The sequence below is a fragment of the Danio rerio genome, chromosome 9 (assembly GCF_049306965.1).
Source record: "Danio rerio strain Tuebingen ecotype United States chromosome 9, GRCz12tu, whole genome shotgun sequence".
Taxonomy (NCBI): Eukaryota; Metazoa; Chordata; class Actinopteri; order Cypriniformes; family Danionidae; genus Danio; species Danio rerio.
The window spans coordinates 45,331,482-45,352,994 of record NC_133184.1 but is presented as its reverse complement, the minus strand read 5'-3'; the positions used below and the strand labels follow the sequence as shown (position 1 = coordinate 45,352,994).

At 35.2% G+C, this 21,513-nt stretch overlaps 1 protein-coding gene across 3 annotated transcripts in view; it reads left to right on the top strand.

Annotated features, from left to right (window-relative positions):
* cwc22 (CWC22 spliceosome associated protein homolog) overlaps positions 1 to 21,513 on the top strand; it is a 92,041-nt gene that overhangs the window by 28,359 nt on the left and 42,169 nt on the right. For all 3 annotated transcript variants that reach the window (NM_001077569.2, XM_073912081.1, XM_073912080.1), the window contains exons 12-15: positions 643 to 705; positions 3,672 to 3,773; positions 7,637 to 7,721; positions 21,425 to 21,485. In NM_001077569.2, the coding sequence (NP_001071037.2) occupies positions 643 to 705; positions 3,672 to 3,773; positions 7,637 to 7,721; positions 21,425 to 21,485 (311 nt within the window). The remainder of the gene's footprint in view (positions 1 to 642; positions 706 to 3,671; positions 3,774 to 7,636; positions 7,722 to 21,424; positions 21,486 to 21,513) is intronic.

Sequence of the window (21,513 nt, the reverse complement as noted above, 5' to 3'; positions counted from 1 at the left end):
AATAAAACTTCTAAAACTCTTACTGACCCCAGATATTTAAACAGAACACGTTTGAGATGATAAACGTGTCAGTGATGATTAAACCCATGCTTTAAGCGTTTAATTTTCGGCATTTCGTTTAAAAAACATTGCCGCTTTCATCGCTGCAGGTGTTGAGTGAATCAGATTCACCAGCTCGCTCACCTAACCTGCCAGCCCTCAATTTCTCATGTTTAGCAGCTAATTACCTTGATATGATCATAATGGATGACTTCCTTCTCTCTTCAGCCACACACGAGGGAACACATGCTCTCAAACCAGAGGCTCATGTCCCTGCTCTCTGTCTGTAATTGAGGGTTTTGCTCTCTCACTTCTCATATTTAGCCACTGTTTGCACTGATGTTTACGGATAAGCTTCTTTTCTGAGGCTTCTGAGACAAAGTGCGCTAATTGAAAATCCATAGAAGCGGCCCTTCGGGGAACAGGAACAGCCATTATCACATTAAGCTCTTTTTATGCATTACGACTAATACACAGCAAGTTTTTTTTTTTTCTTTATGGGTAATTGCCTCTGATTACATCTCGTTGGCACTGACTTAATTGCTGTGAAACGTGTAATTGCAAGCGAACGTCTGCTTTACATCAACAATATTCCTTTTGCAGATGTTTTCAAGTTGGATCCAAACTTCCTGGAGAACGAGGAGAAGTACAAGACAATTAAACGGGGTGAGTTAATGGCTCATTTTCTTTTACGCGTTCTCTGTTCTTCTCATTACAGTCTATTAAAAGAGATGCCCTCTGATGCAGAGTCTCCGCTTGCGCATTTTAATTTTAATTGTGCAGTAATTGTACAATGGACTGGAGACAGCCATATGGTACGGGAAACTGAAATGGTGGCCCTTGATTGCGACAATTGGAGATGCTTGTTCTCTGATGTGGAAATGATGACTTTATTTACGGCTTGAGGAGCTAAGCTAATGGAATCGTTCAGTGGGGGAGAAGGTGGCAGAACATGATTGTGTGACATAAGATGCCAACAAGAGACCTGGGCAACGATGAAGAGTGTGATTATGTGATACCCTTGTCACTTTTTCCTCACGTCAAGTTGAACTGAATTCCAAGTAGAATGAAGTTTTAATCTATTGAGACTTGGTTCTGCATGTCCATAGAAAACTTTAGTGTGTTCTCCATGATATGCACTTAGAACTTAGTTCTCCATGAATATGCAGAACTAAGTGCATATAATAGAGAACACCATTCATGGATATGCAGTTCTGTTTTTGTAGGTGGACATAAATTCCAAATGCTCATTTAAAGGAATCGTTTGCATGCTCAAAACAAATTTGAGTGTTTGTTTTTTTTTTTCAATTGAACACAATATATATATATATATATATATATATATATATATATATATATATATATATATATATATATATATATATATATATACATAYAYATACATACATACATACATACATACATACATACATACATACATACATATATATATATATATATATATATATACATACATATACATACATACATACATACATACATACATACATACATATATATATATATATATATATATATATATATATATATATATATATATATATATATATATATATATATATATATATATATATATATATGTGTATTTATATTATATATATATATATATATATATTTATATTATTTATATATATATATATATATATACATACATATATATATATATATATATATATATATATATATATATATATATATATATATATATATATATATATATATATATATATATATATATATATATATATAATAATTTTTTTTTATTTTATTTTATTTTTTTTTTTATTAAGGATACAGGTTGATGGCACCCATTGACTTCCATAGTAATTTTTGTCCTACTATGGAGGTTAATGGGTACGACCGAGTTGCATTTTTTATAATATTATTTGTGTTCAATAAAAGAAAGAAACTCAAATTGGTTTAAAGCCACATGAGGACTCCAGATGAATATATTTGAAGCAAGAAGGAACCCAATTCTAACAATTATACACGACTAACTTTAAACATAAAACAGATTTAATAAACAGCTACATTACATAAGTTTATGAGACATCTCCTAATTGCCCCCCCCCCACCCCTTATTTTTTATTATTATTAATTTATTTATTTTAATAAATTTTTAAATATAACTTCAACACAATATTTATTGTTTTAAAATAAAACTGTGCAAATGTCCCTTTTTTCCCCTTTCTTTCTAATCTTTTAAGTATCCATTTGTATTCTTACTGACTATTTCTGATGTATCTCTGATTTTCTGTTATGTTCTAGTTAAAAAAAAAACACGTGGGAGAGTAAATAGTGATGTAATAGTCGTCTTTGGGTGAACTGTTCCATTAAGACTGTTAAAATGTGATGACTATTTAGTAACAGCCTTCACTATTACTGTGAAATCTATAATATCCTTTGTTTATATTCATATATATATTCATATATTAATTTGCCATTCAGTGACAGACGGACAGGCTCATCCAATCTATCGAACTCCATCTTTTAAAATTTAAAACTCAATCTAAATAAAACACTCTCCTCATAAAAGCCAGCTTATCTGTGCGATGCGACATTGAAAACAGATGATTCGGTTCGCGTCTTCTGATTGGTTCTCGGAACATAGCGGCTGCTGCTGTCAGAGGGAAGTGGCATTTAGAGGCTTTTGCCAACAAACTGTTATTTCTGAATGCACTGACGCCAGGATTTAGATGATTTGAAGCAAAAATGTTTGTTGAACATGTACTACGTGCGTAAAGCATTCGCTCAATGTCATTAGGTCATTTTTAACTGAATTGACCGTTAAGCTACTTTTCCATCTCTTCACATATACAGTTGAAGTCAGAATTATTAATCAGACTGTTTATTTTTTCCCACTATTTCTGTTTAGCAGAAAGAGGTTTTTTTCAACACGTTTCTATACATAATAGCTTTTAATAACTCATTTCTACTAACTGATTCATCTTTGCCCTGATGAGCTTAAAGTGACATGTCTGTATGAATAAATGTTGTTATTTCATTTGCTACACGTACCCAAGCATGTGCCAAACTTGTGGTGTTTTCAGTCATCACAATATATAAGGAAATGAGCACATTAACTAAAATTTTTACGGTTTTGAGAAAAAATACTGTCGTATTATGAAACGTACATTTTTTAACCATTTTTTGGGCTGCCTTTAGCTTTAACTTTGTTTAATGTAAAGAAATTGTAATCAAAATGAAAACCTTTCATAGAAATGGTATTGTATGTTTTTAATTGATTGAATTTATTTTGAGCTTTCAAATGGAATCAAGAAAAATTTCAATTGGGAAAAAGTCAAACTTTGGGATAAAATTAAATGATTAATTTGACCGCCATACATTTTGATTTAAATCTAGTTGTTATTAGTCCCCTGTTTAGTGCATCTAAAGCAGTTTGTATTGATTGAATTACTCAAGTAAAGTAAAATAAAAAAATGTTTAGGAAATTAAACTATTTGAACATCATTATAATTAACTCTGAATTGACTGAAATCACAAACTTTAATGTATAGTGCAAAAATCCTACAGCTTTGTTAAATAACTGAAAAATATCTTAACTTGAAGTTGGTGAAAGGGATTTAATCTGTTGTCTTTTCATGTCTCAGAAATTCTTGATGAAGGAAGCAGTGATTCTGGTGACGATGCGGGCGGCAGTGGAGATGATGAAGACGATGATGAGGAAGATGAAGAGGCGGCAGCTGGAGAAGGTATTTTACTTTACTGTATAGTCTGAGAAAACGCATAGTATATTAATATTCAGTGTTTCCATAAGATTTTATTTTAGAAGCAGTTTTCTTTTTCTTATGCGAGTGCTAGTGTTTGGGGACATTGCTCTGCATTAGTTCCAGTAGATAATCCTGCTCATATAGTCCCTTGGGTCCTCAAGCTAAAGAGAAACTGCATAAACCACTGCAGCAAGCAGGAGACTGCCTGTTCCAGACTGTAGCACATTGTGTTTCAGGCTTTAAGGCATCATGTCTTTTTTTTTTTTTGTCCCCCCTGAGATCCACTAAAATTTATTTTTTTAAATTCAAAACAGTCTTAATTTAGTTTGAGGCCAGACACATTCTCTGTAGACTTGGACTGTTTAAATGCACACACACACCACACCACACCACACCACACACACACCCTGTTGAACATTTGCATCATAGGAAACCTCAGTAAGCAAGTGGGTAATGGTTAGTTTCAGATGTCTCATTCACATCGCTGCTATAAACATGTCGCCCTGAACACCCAAAGCATGATGTTTATTAAACTGTTGCTCTTTTTTTTGAGTGAGATAATTGGCCATAGACTTGTTATTTGCTCATTTTAGTAGCACTTGTACAGATGCTTTAACGGTAACAAGTATAGATTTGAAATCATTTTGAGATGATTAATTCTTTCATTTATGGACGTTTGTTATAATATGATACTTTTTTCATTAGATACATTATTCATTACATTCATAGAAATTTACATTCGATGTCGACTACCCTGTTGTTGCCTATTGGAAGGAATGCGCCAATAAAGACGCCATTTTAGTACAGGGTAGTAGGGGTGTGTACCTACACTGGTCTCATGGTTCAGTTACGATTATCATGCCATCGATTCTGTTTAATTCGATATCTCGGTGGATCACGGTGCATTGACGATACTTTCCATACATAATTAGATTTTTTCCTCACAACACAAGATTTCTTTTTTTATTAAAATCTATAAACATATTAATATTTATATATAATTTGTAATACAATTGTTCTTTAAAACAGCAGTAAAATATATGAACTGTACCTTTAATTTTACTTGCTCAAAGAAAAAACTATTTCTCAATGTATCAAACAAAACTCCAATACATGCACAGAAGACAGCATAAGCATAGGAAATAAACTAATGTAAATATTATCCTGCTTCCCTTTTGAGCGCTGTCTTACACCCCTATTATTTGTCATTGTCTTCACCCACTCAACAGAAAGGGCTGCGCTTGGCTTTAGAAATGAAAGCGCCGTTTACCAATAAGTGACGCGAGAAGAACAGCCGTGGTTATAGTCTGTATGTGCATAATACGCGGTTATCACAGGTAATGCGAAATAGACACGCTCGTGTCTGGATCCACAAGTATCGCTTTACCAGCCGAGAGGAGAAGAAAAATTACCTCACAAACAGGCCAGCGCAGCAGGTGAAATGTCCAAAGTGTTTGAGAGATGGAGAGAGGCAGAGACGGATTTTTACAGCATCTCTCCCTAGTAGAGAAATAGCGGCTCGTGTGTTGTGCCTTCTTCAGTGTCAGCGAAAGACTTTCAAGCAAACTCACAAGCAGTTGAATTGTGCATAATTATCTACCTTTTAAGTAGTAGGAGCGTTTTATTTAGTCGCCCTCGCCTTCTTAGCCATAGTATTCTACTGCGACATCGCACATAGGAAATAAATGACGTCAGTTTATAATAACTGGTTATGATCTATTTCTGAACCGATATCCAATTGTCCCCATCTGCATCACGGTGCACCAAAGAAACAATTAATTTTGACACCCCTAAAGGGTAACGCTTCCTTGAAATGAATGAGGGACCAATGTGCAGTGGAGGACTGTGGCCATCTAGAGCCAGAGATGTACACAAATACACATATATACATATATCTATTATCGGGATTTTTCCTGGTGGTCAGTACGCAAATATATTTTTTTAATTATGAGAATTATAATTTTTCGTAATATTTCTATATGGATAAGTGACTGCACAGACATTCTGACAGAGTATGTGTTTGTGTGCATGGAAATGTAATTATCCCTTCCTACTTGTTAAATTTGATCAAATCCTTGTCCTGAAACACATCCCCTCTCCTGCTTTCACTTCTCATTCTAACAGAGGGAGCGATTTGTTTGTGAATGAACCCCTTCAATGAACGACTCATCACTTATGTAATTAGCTGACAATTATAGAAGTTTCTGGCACCAGAGCGTGTTCATATATATCTTTTTATTGTTTGCTGATTTATTCAACAAAACTAGCATTAACCTTGTATTTAGTGTGAACTTGCCTTTGCCTTACGATGAATGCAGTAAGAGACAAGATAATCAATAACATGACTTGTTGAGCACAAAAGTGCGTAACATACAAAAACGTAAAACCGAAATCTTACCTATGAAATGTTTAGCCTTTGTGCTTTGTTTTCTTTGTTTGCTTGTTACTACACCTATACATGGTGCTAAAGTCCAGCTTCTTCACATCTGGCATATATCTATGCATTACATTAAATGCATTTGGACAAAATATAATACTAAAATATACAAGAAAAAAATTATGCATATTAGCCTGATAATTTTTCAAAAAATAACACTAGCATATACAAGAAATACATTTTAGCAGGATTTTCTACCACTAGATTTTGTCCAGTTTTAAGCAAGAGGTTATTATTTTATAAAAAATATGACACAATTCCATTCATTAGCATTTATTCTTTTATGTATTTTAGTGTCGTGTAGGTCACAGTAAGTATGTTTAATTTTTATAGAAATATGGGTGACTTTTGTCCATATTTTATTTTCAATCGAAAAATTATACATGTTTTCTGCTATATTCATTCTTCCATGGCGGGGCGCCACACCAAAATTCAGTTTATTTGAGAGCGCACAAGAAAATGCGCTTGAGCAGCATATATTTAGCGGCGTACATGAAGTTTTGCGCACGAGCAGAGGATATCGGCGCGCAAGCAAAGACATTCACAAGCTTGTATTATATGAATGCGATCTAGACTTGTAATACTGCGCTCACAACATTTGTAAAATAACGGCACAGGTAGTTGGTAGATCTGTGTAAAATAAGTCCTGCCACCACAGCTGGAAAAAACCCTAGAGTACACAGTGATTATGTATTTTAAGATTATATATTTTACTTCACTTAATTTAAAATAACTTATGTCTATCAAAAAACACATTTCATTTACAAAAAAATCATAAGTCCAAGGCATTCGGTGGGAAAAAGTAAAAAAAAAAAAAAAAAACTTTTTTCGACTTGGGACCTTTTCAGAGTAGCTTGGACTTAAGATTTTTTTGTAAATCTATTTGAATCCCTTATCCAAAGAGTACAGACACATTCATTAGGAAACTGGTTTCTAGTGACAGTTATAATTTTTTAAACTTTAAAATATTATTGAAGAGAGACAGCTGTAGAGTCACACGTGGCTCCCGAGCCATAGGTTCCCTACCCCTGCTTTATGCAGTATTTTAATTCAACTTTCCCCCTAAAAGATTATAGATCAAACTTCAAATCTGTCTCTAGCGTTTTTAGATGTTCCTGAATTTGTTACTTGTTATATATCCCATTGATTATAATGTGAATGTTCAAGTGTTCCCTGTCATTGAGCGCAGATGGTGTAAAACTCTGCGTTCCTGTGATCAGTTGAGCTTAGCTGTGTTAATTGCTTCATCAAAAAAAGACAGTAAGCCTGTGAATTAAAACAACTCCACAAAGAACAAGTGCTATTGACCTCTGGAGACATATCTTATGACAAAAGCTTCAGTCAGCCTGTTTTATCTGACTATTTGGCTGTTCTTCTTCTTCTTAACTGTATTTTTGGTTCTATCTAGAACAAGAGAAAGTCACCATTTTCGACCAGACAGAGGTGAACCTGGTCGCGTTTCGTAGAACGATTTACCTCGCCATCCAGTCAAGGTGAGTGTGTGCATCTTCAATTAATTTCTGTGTCGTCTTCCATGAGCAGAAAGAAAAGGGCTCTAAAAGCCATCAGAAGTAGTCAGTGCAAAGGCTTGTTTTGGCTGGAATTGAAAAACAACCCACATTTGAGATCCCATGTGCAGAGATGAAGCTGCTTTTTTCTTCTTGTTTTGAGACCAAAGCTCCTGAGGCCTCAGTGAGCAGATTGAATTAATAACATTTCAGATTAGTTGTTTTTAATTGAATTTCGCCGGCACAGAGCAGCAGACGTGCCATCATGGATCACAATTCACTGTGGTGACTTCAAAATAAGTTATCCTTTGATATCAGCAGGGTTTGAAAACGGTCTAAACAATAATTCAGAGGGCCGATTGACGAGAGTAGGAGGAAGAGTGTTTTCCTTGGCTGTTTTTCAATGTATCTGCTTTTCACTAGGGTATAGAACTGGAGTTTTTTTTTTTGGTGATATTTATGAGGTCTTGATGTTGATTTGTGGTTTGTTGATTCATAACATCCATGTGGGTTTTTTATAGACCAAAACTTAAATTCTAACATCAGCTTTTGATTATTTTAGGCAAGGCAAGTTTACTTATAGCACATTTCTACAATGGTAATTCAAAGTGCTTTACATAAACCGGAATAAAAGACACAAGTATAACATAATAAAACAACAGAATAAAATGAATAAAAATAGAATAAAAACTCCTGGAATTTGTAATTTCCTTGACCCTTATGATCTTAGGGATCTGTTAGGTTTGTATTCAGTCAGCGTTAAGGTTGTCACGATCCTCCAAATCCTCGATTCGATTACATTTTTGATTCTAAAGTCACGATTCGATTCGATTTTCGATTATGAATAATTAATTAATTAATGACCAATTAATTATTTGTAGCCTACCATTTAAACTACCTGACCTGCGTGGTCTTTGTTTTACCCATAAACAAATCATACAGTAAATGAATAAAGGCAAGATACACACATAATTACCACTTGTCAATCACTTTTTCTGCGGGACTCATGAATAGGCAGTGATCTGTGTCATTATAATGGCGTCGGTAAAAAAGACGCACAACCAACAGGAACCAGCCAACAGTATCTGAGGTGTTCGCTAAAATGACTAAGTACAAGTGAGTGAAAGATTGAAGCAGTCCTCTGACTGCCTGGACCTGCTCTCTCGAGCGCATGGCTGTGAGTGCGTCTGTGTCTGTGTGGTCACGTGATGTGCATTTTCAGAGGTAGAGTGGAAGAAGGGCTGCTCAGAAATGCTGCACGCCACTGTGGATGTCAAATCGTTGTCGTTCTAAAATGCCATTTAAAAACAAAGACAGTGTAAACAGGGCCTGAGTGTGTCCTTTTCGCGAGCGGATTTGCAACGGGGGTGGGCGGAGGATCGCGATGCCGGTGTTGTCTATCGGACGAACCGTACGTAATACGTACATAGCAGAGCTTGCAAAACTGTGTTTTTTTTTTGTCGACAACACGAACGTTGTCAACATAACTAACTAGAAATCCAAAATACTTCCACACCGGCGACTTCATTGAAAGAGGAGAGCAAGCCAAGCTGATGTGACATGGGGGCGTGGCAGCATCGACGATTCTATTTTTTGATTCGATAATCAAAATTGAGCATAAATTTTTTTAATCGAAATCGTGACACCCCTAGTCAGCGTATGTGTAATGTATTGATATCCTAGGCCATTTAGTGATTTATAGACAAGTAGTAATACTTTAAAATCTATTCTGAATGTAACTGGGAGCCAGTCTAAAGACCTAAGGACAGGTGGGATGTGCTCCGATTTTCTGGTTCTGGTCAGAATCCTGGTGTTCTGGATGAGCTGCAACTGTCTGACTGACTTTTTGCAAATGCCAGTAAGGAGTGATAAAAAGGAGGTGATAAAAGCATAAAGTTTCTCTAAATCTTCACTGGAAACTAAGCATTTAATTTTTGCAATGTTTTTGAGATTATATTATGATGGTTTACTTGCTGTTTGACATGACTACTGAAACTCTTATCTGACTCCAGAATCACACCAAGATTCTTGACCTTATTTTTTGTTGTTTGACCCTAGAGCCAAGGTACGCATTCACTTTGAGAACCTCATTTGAGCATTTCTTTAGAATGTAATAAGTGTATTTAAGGATTTGAAGCAAGTTGTTTTATTTTCAGTTTTTTTATTTATTTATTTATTTTTTGATGTTTTACTTTGAATTGTTCTGTGGTGTGACAGATTCATTGATTGATTGATTGAATTGTGGTTGACAGGTCACATAACTACACATGTATTAATTATAATAGTAGTCACTTTAAAAAAAAAAATTTCCAACAATGTAAGGTGTATATGTACAGCAATGGAAGAAATTAAGAGACTGCTTGACAATTCTTTGGATTTATTAGGTATAGGTTTGAGTGAAATGTTAATGTAGTTTTTATTCTATAAAAAGATGAGGACATTTTCCAACTCAGGTTCTAAATTATCGTGGATTTCTTGTTTAAGGATGACGCCAGGGATTTTAAAATCTTCTTACAAAATGTTGCATCTTACTTTAAATAAGCTTGCAAAGGCTATTTAATGATTGTTACATATGCTTGTTTATATGGTGTGTTTTAGGTGTAGTGCTAGCTGTGTTTATGGTTCATAACTCACAGGCAGCCTCGCAGCTTTCCTTTTTCCTCTTCTATTGACCTGAAGCTTTAAAAGGCTTCTGTCGTGGAGTATGTTTGAAAGCACTAAAGCTTTCAGTGCCTCCAGGCTGTTGAGCACTCGCACACCAAAGATGCAGCAGAGGCTGTTTCTGTCAAGAAGTTTGTGTGGTCAAGAGAGTCTACTCAATGTTTTTTCAAAAAACAAAAATGCCACCATAATTCCAGATTATACTAATATAAAAATAAGATATAATAATAATAATAATAATTATTATTATTATTTTTATTATTAATAATAATAATAATATTATTATTAGGCTGCATGTCCACTGAAGTGTTGTTTTTTTTTCCTCAAGCTGAGCATTTGTTTTCTGGTTTTGTCAATGGTAGAGCCGTGTTTTTGAGTGCGTGCGTGCGTTGTAGTGAGGTGCTGAGTGGGTGTTTTATTTTACATTCTGCGCTGAGTGTGCAGCACTTTTTCAGCTGTTAAAAGATGCAGCGTCCATTAGTCAGAACGTTTACATGGACCCCAATAATCTGATTTTAATCCGATTAAGACAATGCTCTGATTAAGAGTCTACTATGTAAACAGCAATTTTTTATTAATTTAATAATCAAACTAACATGGACATGTCTTAAATCGGATGAAGACATGTGGAGTATGCTGATTTTAGTCGCATTGAAGTGCAGTAGAGATATGTACACACTGCAATCACACATTACTGTTGTCAAGGATTTTCGCTGAATTTTGCAACAGGCTATTTAATGCACACACGGCTGTTTGACACTATTCTATGCACCTACCGAGCCCGTGAAGGATCACAGACACGCTCAACATGAAATGCAGAGGGTTTTTTTCTACCGTTTGTCGTGCAGTATCAAATTTCATTAAACAACACTCTTCACTGGGGCCATCCAGTTTCCTAAATGAAAGTGAGAGTGCCAAACTGCAGTTGAAGTCAACAAATAAAAACGAAATACACAAAATTACATGAAGTTTCAGAGGAAACGTTAATCATCATGTGCTAAAACATGTAAAACAGTATCATGAAAGCAACATTCTTAAAGCAACTCATGTAAACACCTTAATACTATTATTGTCTTATTCAGATCAAGGCAAATAATTTGAATACTGACGTTCATGTAAATGCAGTCAATTTGAAACAAAAAAAATATCGTGAATATTTTAAAAGCATTATTAACTCTTTAACTGATCCACCAAGAAAAAAAAAAGATTGCATTTCTTAACTCCTAATGTCTCTAGTTAACACACTCAATGCATTTTTTTTTTTCAACGCATCCCATAATTTCTAAGATTTTAACCTCTAACAAATGGTTGATGTGTCCGTTTATGGTAAAAGTACTGAAATTATTATACCGATCAAGTCAGAATTATAGTAATTAATAATAAATTATGGGCTAATAATTTTGTCCCAAAAATGTTTGTTTTTATTATTAAAAACTGCTTTCATTTTAGCCGAAATAAAACAAATAAGACTTCCTCCAGAACAAAAAGTATTATTAGATATACTGGGAAAAGTTCTTTGGTCTGTTTAGTATAATTTGGGAAATATTTAAAAAAGAAAAAAAAATCATAGGGCGGCTAATAATTCTGACTTCAACTGTATATACTATGATAAATATGTAAATATGAAGTTTAAGGCCAATTAAAAAAAAAAATTATATATATATATATATATATATATATATATATATATATATATATATATATATATATATATATATATTTAAAATAAAACTTTTTGAACACTAAATCATCTTTATTTTTTAAATATGCAACAAAAATATTTTAGATTTTCATTTAAAATGCTTTTTTGTTTTTTTATTTATTTTTATTATTATTTTTTTTTTTACAATAAAACCTATAATAAGTTTAGTAATGCAACAGGATTATGTTTGTTAACAATACTATGTGTGTAAGCCATTATTTAAAACAGTCATTCTTAATATTACTTTAACAGTCATTGTTTAACACAGTCAAAACATGCTCAACTATTTGGTAGAGCGGGCAGTCAAAGGGTTAATAGCAGCAGTAGTATTACTCTTTAAACTCTTATGTTAAGTTTACTCTTAAATGCACATTTTTAAAACCAACAAATCTGTTTTTGGGTGTCATTTTATTGTTGTACGGTCCTTTGATCTTAAATCTCAAAATTTTAAAAAATTTATAAACTCATTTCACGAGGATCACATGCTTATGATTGTTCACAGCTGGTCCGGTATGATTCAATTATGATTCACCAATCAGGTTATTTTTGGAGACTTAGGAATCGTCTATGTTTATACCGCAGTCATCTTTGATTTGAAGAATCCCCCTTCTTCCCCTACTCCTCCTTTCCTAGATGGGTGAAACGGCAACCCAGTGATTAGCACTGTTGCCCCACAGCAAGAACGTCATTGGTTCTAGCCCTTACCATATCTTATCATCATTTCTGAATGGAGTACACATGTTCTCCCTGTGCTCGTGTGGGGGTCCCCCGGTTTCCTCCCACCATCCAAAAACACTTAACTTGGATTAATTATCTAAACTAAATCTGCACAATAGACATGCTCTTAGTCTTCATAGCAATCCCTAATTGCACACTAGCTTCAAACATCAGGGGAGTTCTCGAGATCTACCTGAGCTCAAACTACCCTTTTGCTCTGCAAACAGGAGGGAGCCCCTAGGCTCGAGGATCTTATGAGCTGAGGGCTCTCTCCTGGGACAGCATGCCAAACACCCTTTATAATCAATCATCACCTAAGTGTGAACTCTTGAATTGCATTAAATGACTCCAGATTTGCTGTGCTTGTTTTTAGAGCTGCACAACTTTGCATACACTTTTTAAAATTTATATCAATTTCATCGTAGAATAAAAATAATGAGGCTAATAATAATCATAACAATCATACATCTAAAGCACAACTGTACAATTATAACAATGGAATTAATAGTTTTTTTTGTTTAGAGCATCATTTAATTCATCACATTGTGATTAAAAGTACAGCCCTACTTTGCATGCAAATTAGCAGATAAATGCATGCACATTGTATGTGATCACAGCTCTACACAAATACATCAAACATGAAATTCAGCTTCTCTTTCCAGCTTCATTCATTCATTCAGCTGCAGTATGTGTGACAAGCCTTTAAATATTTCACCAGCTGCGAGTCAACTGGATTTCTTAAGGTCTTTAAACTTGCCTGCTGGCAGCTGGATTCACCTCTTAAAACAAACCCAGCATCTCACAGCTTTCTATTGCTGTACTGCAGCTCAGCTAGGGGTCGACCACTCTGTTAACTGCCCCGAGTGCAGAAAGAGGGCACAGGCTAAAAGAGAAAGGCTTTACAAAGCTTCTCGCTCATTCCTTCTACAAAGTGCCTTTGAGGTTGATTTGGCCCACAAATCCCCTGGCCAGAGGCAAGCCTCGTGTGCGTTTGTGTGTGTGGACAGGAAAAAGTATGACCCAGTAGGAAATTAGATTAGCCCAGCCATTTTTCTCCCGAAATCAAGTGCATTCATTTTGTGGCACAACCCTGTGGTTTCTGGTGTGGGGTTTTCTTTCTGTTTGTATAGAGAGGAAAGGAAGTGATATGAAGGCATTTTGCTATTCGTGTTCACTGCTACTGATTTAAAGTGATAGTTCACCCAAAAAAAAACACAAAAAAACTGTAATTTACTTATTCCAAACCAGCATATTAAGGTACATACACCTTGCAATAAACTGCTTGTACATTTTCTGTTCTTTTACAGACTTGTCTATATATTATTTCTTATATATTTCATTTCAAACTACTACTTTTTTTTCACAATATAATGTTTCATATCGTTCAGTATAGATAATTATTGAATATATTTTTACAATACATTTAGGAATATTAGGATTTATTTAACCACATTAGTTTAATTGCCCAACATTGCGAAGGCAAATAGTTTTAATAGTCAAAAACAAATCTTGTGTCTTATGTCTATAATAAAATAAGCAAGTGTTAAACAGACTCTTGCTACAAAGTGTGTGCAGTGGTAAAGTGTGAACACTGAACAATCAAAGCAAACTTTAGGGTTTATTGTATCATTATAATTCGCACTTAAACCAGTTAAACTGCGTGTCCGGTACCGGGAACAAAATTACATCATCGGGAGAATAACTATAGATTTAAGAGGTCTGTCTGCATCAATAACACCATATGACCTATTGGGTGAAAGCTTAGAATGTCTATTTTCAACTGATACACATCACTTTGATATTTGTTGTACTGTTACAAAGTTATTTACACTTAATTTACACTCGATGTATAATATCTGGCATCAAATCTGTATGAGTTTAGTTTACTTAAACGAATTAAGTCCAAACAACTGAATAGCTACTTAAACGGTTTTAGGAAACCAATTGCAGAAAATGGTTTAAGTTGACTGAACTCAAATGAATAAAGTTAGTCAACTTAAATGTTTTGCCGCAATCTGTTTCTTCAAAGCATTTGAGTAGCTATACAGTTGTTTGGAACACACATAGATTTAAACAAGAAGTAAAATCTAACATGTGTAAAGTAGAAATAGCATAAAAAGTAGGTATTTTAAGTAGGCCAATTTGGCATTGCACAATGTCTAATGTGAAACATTGCGATGGACGATGACATCGTCTACATAGGCAGCGGTGAATTATTTATGAGTAATTAATTAATTTAAATTAATTAATTATTTGTAGCCTACTATTTCTATTACCTGACTCACATGGTCTTTGTTTTACACATAACCAAATCATAAATAAATAAAGATAAGTTACACATAAATTACCACTCGTCAATCACTTTTTCCGAGGGTATCTGGCATGAAGAGGCAAAGTGATTTGTATCGTTATAATGCCGTAGACAACCTTGGTTGGTAAAAAAAAAAAAAAAAAGGTGCACAACCAACAATATCTGAGGTTTTTGCTAAAATTACTAAGTACAAGCGTGAAAGCGAAAGATTGAAGCAGTGTACTGAGGCTGTGACACTACCTGATAGATTTAAAAGACCAAAGAGCCGTTAGATAGAGACTAATTAAATATCACATTTAACACTATAGTGAGACACAATACAGCGGTACATACTTGATAAACTGTTCGATGTGCACTGCTCTCTGGAGTTTTGTGCTTATTGCACCTGCTGACTGCTGAAGCTCAGACGTGCACATATGCTACAGCATGGCAAAGTGTGTTTGTGGTAACGTGACGTGCATTCTCAGTGGTAAAGTATGGAAGGAGGGCTTTTCTGAAATGCTAGGTGAATCACCTGTGTGGACATGGCGTTTTCGCTCTAAAATGCCATTTTGAAACTAAGATGTATTGGTGTAAATGGAGCCTCAGTGTGTATTTTTCACAAGCTGGTTGCTGCTGCGACAGGGGCAATGCAGATGATCATGATGCCGGCTCAGCATCATGATGTACATCGACAATCGGTGGCGGACGATCACGTAGTCTATCAACCCAACCCTAATTTTTATTTAAATCATTTTAGAATTATTTTTCAGGGTTTTCACCTTTACTGGATGGAAAAGTAGAGAGTATTGACAGGAAAGCATGGGGAGCAGAGGGAGGGAAAGGATCGGCATAGAACTGCAAGGCAGGAATCGAACTCGGGTCAACATGAGCACTGGAGTGCATGTGTCGATGCACTAACCACTACACCTCTGGCGCCGACCCAACCCTAATTTTAAGACAATTTTTTTGTTTTGTTTTTTCAGTCAAGCATATTACGAAAAAAGGTCATTGTGTATTAAACAACCTGCAATGATGCAGACCAAATGTAATTAATCAAGCAGTGTCAACATGACCTTTTTCACAAATTTAAGGTGGTAAAAATGCCAGCTTAATAAAGTAGGTTCATGTGAAGGGCATAAAACAGCTAAAAAGGTTATTTTTCCTCAAATGAAAGTAATAAAAATGGTATATCCCAAATATTAATAGCACTTTCAAATGAAAACAAAAAAGAACATATAACTTAAAATACCCAAATTTGACAGTGGGAGCTCAGACCCTCCAGGATTTTGGAAGTCCAGTGGTTTAGAGATTATAAAATGTAACAAAAGAACACTTAAAAAAATTGTATGTATTTTCAGAGCAAAACACAAGTATTGAAGCAAAAAAATGGTTTAAGTCTTGAGTAAAGCAGCCATATTTTAGGCCGTAATGATTAAAAAAAATGTCCCTGCAAAATCCTTTAGGGACTGTAATAGAGTTGTACACAAATATCTCACACCCCTATTGGTAATCAGATCATGTTGGTAACTACTGACCTCCATTGTATTCCACTACAGGGATAACAAAAGGGTTGTTTCTCAAAATATCTTCTTTTGTGCTCCACAGCAGAAAGTCTACAATCTTAGAAGGACACAAGAATGACAGTGTTGACAGTTTGATTCAGTATGTGTGGTGTACGCTTCTGTACTGCTGAACTGTCCTGTCAGTCTGGTGATGTGTGGATCGGTATGGGCTTGAGTGGCATTAAAATGGAGTTGCTCTGAGCTCTGACTGTGCACCATGGGGCCTGTAGTGTCAAGTTGAGCCCTTTTTTTCTTTTTTTTTCTGGGCTGCTCGTGCCCTTTGAAGTAGTCTTGGCACATCTTTCTAACATTAAAGAAGTAGAGCAGAGTCAACTTTATTTAGAGCTGAAATAAAGTATTCATAGGGTTTTTTTCTGGTTTGGTCAGACTTAGCCACACGTCCCTACTGTAAACCGAAGCATTTAGCTGAGTTTGTTTTGGTCTGTGTGTTGGACAGATTAGTATCTGCGGGCATCACATGATGCTGTTTGTCAGCACTTTGTGAAACTAACTGATAGATGCAAAATTCTGTCTGAAATGTCTGAAGGAGATGCGAGGTTCATGACCATTGTTTGCTTTGTGCAAACAGAGTTTTGGAAACTGTTTGTTTAGTCAATCCCCATTTAATTAAAAATCAAGTTAAACATACATGGAGTAGCACATTTATATTGTGTTGCAAGCTCTTAATGCAATTGCAAGTTCTTATTTTATATTTTTATTTTAGAGGCCTGTGTCATGGGTAGGACAGAATCTGCAGATTTTTTTTTTGTTGTTGTTGCTTTTCTGTGCAGTTTTGTAAAAAAAAAAAAATTTTACCAGATTTATGCAGAATGATTATCGTAACTAAACTTAATGTATAATTAAGTTATACAAATATAAAACGTATATTTATTACTTTTATTTTATGTTTACAATGCAAATCCAATTAGATCAGGGATGTCTAAACTCTGTCACTGAGGGCCGGTGTCCTGCAAAGTTTAGCTCCAACCTTAATCAAACATACCTGGGCTAGCTATTCAAGCGCTTACTAGGCTTTCTAGAAACATTCTTGCAGGTGTGTTGAGGCAAATTGGAGTTGCAATCTGCAGGGCACTGGCCCTCCAGGGCTGAGTTTGGACACCCGTGAATTAGGCAAGGCAAGTTTATTTATATAGCACATTTCATACACAGTGGCAATTCAAAGTGCTTTATATAAACGGGAATAAAAGAGACAAATTTAAATTAAATAAAGACAAATAATCTTAAAACGGATGAAAACAGCGTAAAGACAGTTTTTCCAAATTCCAAAACAGCGGTGTATCATATTTTCTCACTTTACTTTAGGACTTTCCCATTCTGGTGATCAAGCCCCTCCTCTGTTGACTTTTTTTGTTACCTATTAATCTATTGGACGTCTCCAACAGATTTGACTTTTTACCTAGAATCGAAAAGTTAAGCTTTAAAGCCCTAAATTTGTGCCATCCAAATTCAACTTCCTTCTGGTCGTGAATCGCATGGCCCTTGATTTTAGCTCCCTCCTGGAAGTAAATTAGATCAACTTATTTGGTAAACAATGCAAGTCTCTCATAGTATATCTACTAAAAGACAGTAAATATAACTTTACAAACTGTAAAGTATATAAATCATATGAACAATGTTATTTAATAATATTACTGAAATGCATTTAAAAACTAAATAAATATAAATGTAAACACATTTACACAAGTAAATAAATAAAGGCAAAGATGGGCTAAAAATCTGCAGAAATCTTTGGATTTCTGTGTGCGCAGATTCTGTGTGAACCTAGTCATGGGTCACCTACACCAGGGCTGCTCAACCCTATTCATGAAGATTTTAGACAGTTTTCTGCAGTGTGACAACAGCTGCGATGATCGTAATTCCAAGAACCAATAGGAGTGCAGAATCTGATGAAGCGATCTATGCGACAATTCAAACGACAGCGAGAAATGTCATATGTCAATTTTTTTCTTCCTGGTTTTATTATTGAAACATGCCATGTGCAAAGTTGCAGCTACAGTTTTTTTACGTTTGCTGTGAGGAATCACTTCAGAACGGGTGATAGTGAAAGTGTCACGGGTTGATCACATCAAACTTCGGGGGCGTTTTCTTTTGTGTTGTGACATGCGAGCCATGTTCATGCAGTTTGACATGCTACAATCGTTCAGGATTATAGAAAATTGCACAATGTAAGCCGGCCTTAAAGGGCCATGAAACCCCCTCGTTTCAGCAGTGTGTTTTCACACCTCTACTTTGGAAAAAGTCAGAAAAGTGGGCGTGTCCAGCTCTGTTTAGGGGGGAGTGTCGGAGGAAGAAAAGAGGCACGGTGTGGGAGTGTCTATTTGGGCACGCGACTGTGTTTACATGGGCATCTGTAGTAGAATTATTTGCCAAATTATTAAATGGTGGACTTTAACTGTCTTCCATTCAGAGAATTCATTCATGTCCCTCGCGACAAACGAGATATTTGATTTGAGGAACTGCTGTAACCGTGTATTTTTCATGCAATGTTTGATACCGCACGGCGAATGAGAGGAAAAAAAACTCAGCATTTCCCGGAAACTTAAATGCACACGGCAGGTAGTGTCAGAAAGCCGCGTGTCTTATTCCTGACACAAAATGTGGTAAAAATCCTACACGAGGTTAAAGTTTGGTTGTGGTGCTAACATGTTTACACTCTGTGCAATAGTTTGTTCAATACAAACAATACTGTAGAGACAGGACAATCACCAGCAACTAGAGCCACGTCTTTGTTAAGAGGAGACTACAAGCGAATCCGGATTTCAGCGTTTGCAGATGAGAACAGCTCTCAGGTAAACAATAATCCTCCTTAGACACGTAAGTTATTGTTGTCGAGCGTCGCGTACACTGTTAATCCACACGTGACTCCAGATGAGCTCTCACAGAGAGAAAATGAAAACAAAACTTAACGGCAGCAAACTATAAAAGCAACACTTCACGCTTGTTTTGCCAACACAACGTGGCGTCTCTGTCGTGTAAACACGGTGACAGTAATGAATATTAATGAAGTTGCACAATAGAGCTCGCTGATTGGTTTGAACCAAGCCTTACTCATGCATTAATGCATCACACTGTAAGACGTAATAAGACACACTCTGGCACAGACGTCCAGTCTGCACGCTGGAATACAACGCTATTATGTCATGACCGTGACGCAGCTTCAAAAATTCGTTTCAAACCGGAAGTAAGAATTTGCTTGAAATAACGCAAAAACAACCAATTTACACTTAGTGAAATATAGGTGTCCTAATAGTGTTTTTAGCAGTGTGGGACACATATACGACTGTCAACAGCTCAAAAAATGTGTTTTGGTGTTTCGTGACCCTTTAAGAAGGATCAAGGTTGCAGCTAAACTCGGCTGGAAGGTAGATCTCCAGGAACGCGGTTGAGCACCCCTGATCTGCATTCTACATAATCAAACCTTTACTTTTATACATTTCATTTCTTTTTATATATTTAATTTATTCAGAGATGTGATGACTAACCAATACTTAAGCACCTTATTTCATTTTAATTCTTCACTGTAAAAATGCCACCTAATTTATTTGTGGTGGGACAGCATGAAGGAATTAAGTTTATTTTAAGTTTAATTTATGTGGATTGGACATAAAACAGTAAGTTATCCCTGCAAAAATCTCAAGAATTGTGTTGTTCCCTTCATTTTAAACAAAAGTCGTTTGAACAAGCAGCAAACCAAATCATCTTGTTGGGTATTAGAGACCGTTTTCTTTATTCATCATTGCTCTGTTTCATGAATATTCTGACTGATTCATGCATTAAGCTTTTTATGTCTTATGCATGTGTGTGTGTTTATTTTCTTTTTTGGACGTCATTTAAAAAGAAACATCTTCACGGTATTACATGTTAAATGTTTGTTATTATTATTTTATTTATAGCTATTACTTTGTATCTTTTTCTTAATTATTTTGACATCGTGTTGCTTTATCTCGATTCATTCTAAATGAAACGATGCATGATATTAAATTCATATCATCCATATGTGTGTATTTTATTTAAAACCTTTGTTACCTTTTATTTTGTTGACTTGTTTGAGTCGAGTCATCTTGACCAATTTATTATAAAGAAATTGCCATAAGGGTCATTTGTCTGTGAATTGCTTTTCTCTGCTGATCATAATAGAAAGATGTTTTTTATTTTATTTTTTATTTATTGTCTTTATATTAGTTGACAGTACCCAGTCTGTCATCTCTATACTCTATCATCACATTCAGTTAAGAATGCAAATGTATAGCTCCAGTATAATATAATGTCTCATTAGATCCAGCAGCTCTACAGGCAACACTGGCCAAAACATGTCCACATAAACAGAATCTTGCACTGACCTTAAATGAAGCTCTAGAGAGCCAAAACATTCCTAGGACAGGCATAGAGGTTGACCTACACAACAAAGAATCCTCATTTCTGTATAGATCAAACCTATTTTGTAATGTCTTTTGTGTTTAGGTCTGTATTTATTATTATTATTATTATTCTGCTCATGGTGTTACCAATGTTAACCTTCAATGGACCAGTTTCCTCTGGTGCGTTGATAGTTTTGCATAATTTTAATGTCGCCTGGTTCATTTAATGTTACATTTGATTTATTATGAGCTGCGGTAGCATGTAATGTATTAAAATCTCATGCATACCTTGGGATCTGTTTAAAGTCAGCATGTTAGATTTCTGTTAAGGCACGAGTTGCAGAAGGTGACGTTTTCATGTTTTCTTTTCACAGCTTGGACTTCGAAGAATGCGCCCACAAGTTGATAAAAATGGATTTCCCCGAGAGCCAGACGGTACGTAAATAAACGCTGCTGTTCCTCT